General features: G+C 43.1%; 1 protein-coding gene across 1 annotated transcript; it reads left to right on the top strand.

The window, feature by feature from the left end:
* Positions 1 to 4,135, top strand: paqr7b (progestin and adipoQ receptor family member VII, b). Its single transcript, XM_026183932.2, has 2 exons — positions 1 to 165; positions 2,927 to 4,135. The coding sequence occupies exon 2, from the start codon at positions 2,933 to 2,935 to the stop codon at positions 3,989 to 3,991; it is 1,059 nt and encodes a 352-aa protein (XP_026039717.1). The 5' UTR covers positions 1 to 165; positions 2,927 to 2,932; the 3' UTR covers positions 3,992 to 4,135.
* Positions 4,136 to 7,771: the final 3,636 nt, after the last annotated feature.

Below are 7,771 nucleotides of genomic sequence, written 5' to 3'. Positions count from 1 at the left end.
GCCCTCCCAGCGATTGAGCCGTGAGAGCCGCCAGGCGCCGCTCCCGTCACGTTTCTCCGCTGCATGTTCACCGCCGTCAGATAATGTTATCCATGATCTCCACGGCTCTAACTCGTCCATCCTCTCCTGTATCTTCGGCTCTGGATTGATTCTCCCGTCGAACAGGTATGTGTATTTATTTTGCCATTAGCCTCAATCTATGAATTATCTAGAACGTTCGTTGCATCAGTGGAAGGATGCGCCTCGAACGCAAAGCCCTGTTATTTTCTATCATCGTGCAGCGGCATTTCTCGGGCTCATTCAGCACTAATGCCTAACTGCAGAGTTATGTGGCGTCCACGGGGAATCGAAGCGAGACGATGGTCGGTGGAGAGGTACATGCAAATTCATCCCGGCCACTGGGTGTCAAGTTTAAAGCAGACCGATGGTGATCAGGTGCAGGCTTGCTCGGGGGGAATTGGCTGCATCAGGCCCGTAAAGGCCCGCGTTTAATACCCACTAGCACTCTCTCTCTCTCTCTCACACACACAAGCGCGCTTTTTCAGTATTTTCGAGAATTTTTCTTTCATCCATAAATATTTCAACGTGCATCGCAATTGTTGGAAGCGGAGGGTGTGGACGCCGGATGGGGTTATGTTACGTAATCCCCCCCTCATTCATCACTCCACGCCATCCCTCCTGATCGCCGGCCCTTGTTCATCCCACACAGAATGATCTCTGCAACGCTGCTGCCTCCGCTCTCTGCCTTTCCTAGTCCCTTCTCCACATGTTAATCAAAAGAAGTATTGATGAATTAAATGACCTTTTTTAGGGTCCCTTACGCACACGTGACTCAGCATTCTGAGCGTAGTTTACAAAATCTGATTTAATTGGCCCAACAGAACACAAAGAATGTCTTTACAGGAAGATTTATAGAAACTTTGTATTTTCCCACATCGTGCTCCAAACTGAGCTTTATTTGAAAAGGAGGAGCTAAACTACTGTGTGGTACTTTGGCTGCTTAGTAGGCACAGATCATGCCTACTACTAGCTAGTTATACTGTGATATCGGTGTCTTTTTGGATAACTGTGTAGCACACTGTAGGTAGATTACCGTCGTCAGTTTGCTTTACCCATTAGTACTTTCTATGTCAATAGCAACACTTTTTCAGCTGCAGGTCTTCTAGATCAAACCCCATTTTCAAACCCATCGTGCATTTTTTAAGTTAGCCGAGTAGCAAACATTCACTGTGTGTCAAGTGCTGCACTTTTTGGGAAGCAATTTCTCCCCATTTTCAATCAGTGCAGAATTTATGAGCTGAGGTGAGAGCTTTATTGTACCCGAGGTCCCGTGGTGTGCATCCACCCTTCAAAGTGATGCATTATGGTGAGTGGAGCGTAGAGGCTTCAGGACACTTTCAGACACACAAATCAGCTCATTAAATTTTGGATAAGTTACCTTTGGTCCCAGCAGCTGGCTTCACCTCTCTGAGCCTGGTTCTGCCTGAGGTTTCTTCCTGTTAAAAAGGAGTTTTTACTTCCCACTGTCACCTAGTGCTTGCTCGAAGAGGCCGTTTGAGTGCTGGGGTTTTCTCTGTATTGCTTTTGTCACGGTCCGGGGCAGCGGCCGTGTGGAGAGCAGAAGGAGGACTCAAAACGCAGCACTTATTCAGGTGTGAGGGTGATTTATTGATAATATCCAATATAAAGTGGGGATGGTAAAACAGAACTAAGGATGAACTAACTGGGAGAAACTACACAAAGAAATAGCAAACCTGAGCATGAAGGGAGAGCACGCAGGGGATTACACCAGGTATGAACACAGACGACGCGACGAGGAGCAGAGGAAATCACACACTATAAATACACAAAGAGACACTGGGAAATCACACACAGGTGGGGGAAACAGCTGGACCTGATTAACCTGACGAGACAGGGGAACACTAACACCAGGGACCAACAGAGGGAGCACAAACCCAGAACCCAGTGTCTAAAATCCCAAACACAAACCATCCCAAAACAGCCATGAATAATAATGAAAGTAATAACAATAAAGAACATAAACATAAAGTCACTGAGTCATGGTCGCAGGACCATGACAGCTTTAGAGTCTTAACCTTACAATATAAAGTACCTTGAGGCATCTGCTTTTATTATAAATACAATTTAATTTAATTTCAGACGGGAAACACTTAAAGCTGCGCTGAGCCATAATGTTTTGTTACCAACAGTGGATCAGAAAGGCTGTGGGGGAGCTTAAACTGTTTCTCTCTGCAGACAATAACAACTAGTTGGTCATCTTTATTGGAGCCGTTTAAACTACCGATTTATAGATCACTGCTGTTTATATCTAGACTCTTATCAACCCCACTTTTAGCCAGAGGAAGCCGTGTTATTTTTAGCAGAAAGCTTTTCAAGATAAAACCCACTGCACACCACCAGCAGGGCCTCCAACAGAAGAAACACAGTTGCATAATTAGCTGCCAAGAAGTCGGAAATGTTCTGACGTTTGACATGTGACAGATGTAATATTAAGTCAAGTTGTCACATAGTTTCACTGCCCCCCGGTGGCCAACAAATTCATTAGATTAAATTAATTAATTTAGTTTATAATTTTTCATTTAATTTCATGTTGCATCTGATGGCTTTTACATTCAGTCAATCTGCTGATTGTTTTTAAATAATAAAAGCAGTGAACAATGAAAAAGATGTCAAGTCCTCCAGTGCCCACGGTGAACTGTGTGACGATTAAACCCCCCCACCCAAAATGACCTAAAATCATAACCTGTGCTGTTTTTGGGTGTCATTCTGCTCAGTGATCCAATGACCGCTGCTCAGATTTGCTTTGTGATATCAGTAGTATTGCAGTTTATAAATGTGTTCATACATGTTGACACAAGTGTGGCTCAAAGGCAGGTATTGACTAACCCTCCTCTTTGGTCTACAGTTCGCCATGGCAACGGTGGTGATGGAACAGATCGGTCGCCTGTTTATCAACGTGCAGCAGCTGCGGCAGATCCCTCAGCTGCTCGAGTCGGCCTTTCCAACCCTGCCTTGCACTGTAAAGCTGTCCGACGTTCCGTGGGTGTTCCGCGAGCGCCACATCCACACGGGGTACAGACAGCCGGACCTGAGCTGGCGGTACTACTTTCTCACCCTCTTCCAAAGGCACAACGAGACCCTCAACGTGTGGACCCATCTGCTGGCTGCCCTCATCATCTTGGTGAAGTGGCAGGAGATCTCGGAGACGGTGGACTTCTTGCGAGATCCTCACGCTCAGCCCCTCTTCATCGTGCTCCTGGCAGCTTTCACCTACCTCTCATTCAGTGCTCTCGCTCATCTCCTCTCTGCCAAGTCGGAGCTCTCCTACTACACCTTCTACTTCCTCGACTACGTGGGGGTTGCCGTTTACCAGTACGGGAGCGCTCTGGCACACTACTACTACGCTATAGAGAAAGAGTTGCACACTACTGTGCAAGGGATCTTTTTGCCCGCTGCGGCATTCCTGGCTTGGCTCACGTGCTTCGGCTGCTGCTATGGCAAATATGCCAGTCCCGAGCTGCCCAAGCTGGTCCTCAAGCTCTTTCAAGTGGTGCCCTCAGCCTTGGCTTACTGCTTAGACATCAGCCCCGTAGTCCATCGCATTTACAGGTGCTACCAGGAGGGCTGCTCCGACCCGATGGTGACGTACCACTTCTACCACGTGCTCTTTTTCTTAATCAGCGCCTATTTCTTCTGCTGCCCTCACCCAGAGAGCTTGTTCCCTGGGAAGTGTGACTTCATCGGGCAGGGCCACCAGATCTTTCACGTGTTTGTGGTGGTTTGCACCCTGGTGCAGATTGAAGCGCTGCGAACAGACTTCACAGTGCGCCGCCCCTTGTACGAGCGTCTTCACGGGGATCTCGCGCACGACGCCGTGGCGCTCTTCATCTTCACTGCCTGCTGCAGCGCCCTCACCGCGTTTTACGTGCGCCAGCGCGTGCGGGCCTCTCTCCACGAGAAGGAAGAGTGAGAGTTTAGACTATTTAAAAAAAACAAAACAAACAAGTCAAACAAAGTCTCATTTATTTTACTCTATAGTGACTGTTCTAAAATAACTTAAATGTTTTTGTCAAGGAAAGTTATCAGCTCGTGATAGTGACTTCTGATTATTTCTTCTCTGTGTTCTGCCAAACAACAGTGAACTAAATATTGACTGAGGCGGTGTTGTTGTGACTTAAAGGGGGGGGGGGAAAGGGGGCTCCTGCAGCTCATCTGTAGCAATGCGGACCCTGCAACAAACCCTTACATGCTAACTTCTCTTTATTTATTTATCTTTTCTAGACGGTCTGAAGGAATGTTTTACTTTACGAAAGAAAAAAAGTCTTTGTGCACAGATTAGCAAAAAAATTGAGAGGCTAGTTTCTTCAGTTGCCTTCTTAATTGTATTTGGAAAAAATCTGACTGTCTTAATCAAATTGTAGCATTTGAATTTAGTATTTATAGTCCCTCAGACTAACTTTTAGCTCCTGTTAAGTTTTACACTGGTGCTTTTCTCAATGTCCTGATATTCTTTTGTGTTTCTTTGGGTTTTGGTTAGGTTTGGATATCAAAGCAGGGATTATTTTTCCATTTCCCAAGGCGCTAACACTAGGCCACGCTAATGTTTCAACACAGTCCACAAAGATGGAAACCCAATTTGAAAACCAAATATTTTACCTCCTTATGAAAAGCAGACCCTTTTCCTTGGATTCGATGACACTCTGTTGAAAAGGAGGCTGGCACTCTACACTGGTTAAAAGATGAGCGGAAGATTACTGATGTCTCCTTGTTGTTGTGACAATGTTAATCTTTCTCTATTTTCTTTAATTCAAAGGGCTGGAACTTCAGCTTTTGCCTTTTCACGTCCTGTGATGTCAGTGCTTTGCGTGAATCATTTTCATTGTTGGTCGATTCGAGTCGTGGAAAAAGGAAAAAGCTGCGTCTGACCTGCTTTTAGTATGGTTTTTTTTTTTGTATGATGAATATGTATGTGCCTCTACGCATGTCTTTTGGTATATACCGTGGATAATAAGTGTGTGAATGTCTATGAAAGCTTAGCCTTGCACTTCTTTCTTACCCTGTAAATAGCTGTATTTCTCTTGAAATTTTCTTTGCATCCCATTTTCTCCCCACCTGATGGCATTCGGAGGTGAATGCACAATATTTTTCTGTGGAATACAGCACATTACTCTTTTGCTGCTTCCTTTCAGAGCGTGTTTTGTGTCCTCCTGCCCATCAGACTGTAATGGGTATGAATATTGTAATTTCATACTGCCTCACTCTGAAGAGTCCTCTGGTTTATCTCTTTGGTTAATGGCAGTTCTTATAAAAATATCTCACAAATATGGCTTCTGTGATAACGCCGCTTGGATTTTTATCTCACAAAATCTCAAATGCCAGAAATGATCTATATTAATGACTGCACTCCTTGTTCATGACAGTGCTGTAATGTGCCAATGAATCTGTTATTGCTTCAGGGATGGCTTTACTGAAAGATGAATGAACAGACAGAATGCAAGACATCGATTTGAGTGGAGATTTAACCATAATTCTCTTGATTATAAACCTAATTATAAATTGGTCTCATCATGCACTGTCTAAATCCACACTAATATATATATATATATATATATATATATATATATATATATATATATATATATATATATATATATATATATATATATATTGTAGCTGACAGCACTGGCTGTGTTTACATGCATGGAGGCTGATAATGCGGTTATTCTGGTTTTCTCCTCAAATGTCATAAATCAGAATAACGTGGTTAAGTCTGTACTCCTGCTGAGAGAAATTATGTTGTGAAGCTCTTGTGTATAAAACAGATTTTCTGCACACAGTCTTCACAGTCTTCACTGAAATGATCCATTATGGGCTAATCATTTCTAATTGGCAACCAATGTCTCCTAAACCTCTGCCCAGCCCTATCTGTAACATAAGGGTGTTGTTGTGACCATCAAAGGGACCAAAACAACTACTTTATAGATTATAATGTCTTTTCTGTGTGTTAGAGAGAACGTAACTTTCTTGAAACTGGAGGGGAACAGTTACAAAGTAACAAGTATTTCTTTGCTTAACTGATTATTTGTGGCAACAAAGACACTCTGTCACAGGTTGTCTGCGATACGTGCCGATTAAACCGGAGATCTTAACTGGAATAAGGCCAGCACTCCATGCAAGCGTGTGTGTGTGTGTGGGTGTGTGTATGTTCAAACGTAGCCTCTGATACTACTGAGGGTTTCCCTTTATCCCGTTCAGAAAAGTAGGTTGAAAGGGACGAGAATGTCTTCTGCCTCTAAAAATACGTGTAACTGACTGTACTAATATTCTGTTGTATTTAAGAAAATAAAGTGTTACGGTACATTCAGAAATTCTCCTATGTTGTTTGTACTGATTCTAAAGAAACTGAAATATCCAGTTTGCCAATTCTGCACCAGCCGAACAGCTGTGAAACATTTTCCTTGGGAAAGAAGCCGTGTGAATGTTTGAGGTCACGTCTGAATTTTACCTGCCAAATTTAATTTCAATGTGATGGCTGCACTTACAGCCACACAGGGGTGATATCCACCATAATAGTGTAGAGCCTTATACACAACATTGCATTCACATTTGTCTTTAAATATAGGAATTAATTTACAGGACAATTAATAACTGGTTTTGGTTTAGAATTAATTCACATATCCACATGACATTGCTTTCTAAAATAAGTGTGCACATTTTAGTTTACACTGTTATGTATGATTAATCTTTTGTTTTCTGAGTTACCTTAGTTGCAGCTGCTCCAGTCCCTTGATTGAGGAGCCGAGAGGTGGAAAAGGGGCGGAGCAAGCTTTGATGGAAAACTGCAAATTGGCTCATTCCATAACTCGGGACCATGGGGGGGATTGGAGTTCATTTTGTTAGTTTCAGTTAGGTTTTGTGTTTTACCCCTCTGTGTTTTTGTGGGCTGATCAGCCACTATTTAAGTTTCCCCTTTGTCTCTTTAAGTTAGTTTGTCTGAGTTATCGGTGGCGCCTGTGTCCGGCAGCCTCGCCTCTGTCAGTGCGCCCCAGGGCAGCTGTAGCTACAGTGTAGCTGCCATCACCAGTGTGTGATTGTGTGTGTGAATGGGTGGATGACTGAATGTGTAAAGCACTTTGGGGGTCCTTAGGGACTAGTAAAGTGCTATACAAATACAGGCCATTTACCATTTTACCATTTATCAGTATTGTTGTCAACTTTGAGAAGAGTTCTGTTATTTTGACCTCTTTTATGGGCCCAAGATTTGGATTCTTTTTGCATGATTTAACCAATTATGTTTAAACTGTGCCTAAGTTTCCTTCGCTGCTCGGTCCATCACTTTCAGACATTTGATTTAAATATTTTAAAGAATCATAAATGACTGAAAACTGTTTTTCTCTCACTCACTCATCGAAATATTGCAAGGTTGTTACTTTCTGTAACATGACCCAAGAAACTGACTCCAGTTCCTATTTTTATTTGTAGAATTAAGCTCTTTGTGAGTATATACTCACGGCCACGCCAGATATTAACAACTGGCCAATCACATGGCAGCAATTCAACATGTCACATGTAGGCATTGTGAAGATTACCTGCTGAAATTTAAACAAGCATCAGAATTGTGACAAAAGGTAATTTGCGTGACTCTGAACGCAGCGTGGCTGCTTGGTTTGAGTATTTCTGAAACTGCTGATCTGCTGGGATTTTCACGCACAGCCATCTCTGGGGTTTTACAGAGGATGGTCTGAAAAAG

This window comes from Astatotilapia calliptera, chromosome 11 (assembly GCF_964374335.1).
Source record: "Astatotilapia calliptera chromosome 11, fAstCal68.1, whole genome shotgun sequence".
Lineage (NCBI taxonomy): Eukaryota > Metazoa > Chordata > Actinopteri > Cichliformes > Cichlidae > Astatotilapia > Astatotilapia calliptera.
Note: the sequence above shows the minus strand (reverse complement) of the source record. Positions and strands in the feature narration are given on the sequence as shown.

Bases quoted from the DNA above. Each gene is read 5' to 3' on its own strand.
- paqr7b (XM_026183932.2), top strand. From the start codon at position 2,933: ATGGCAACGGTGGTGATGGAACAGATCGGTCGCCTGTTTATCAACGTG.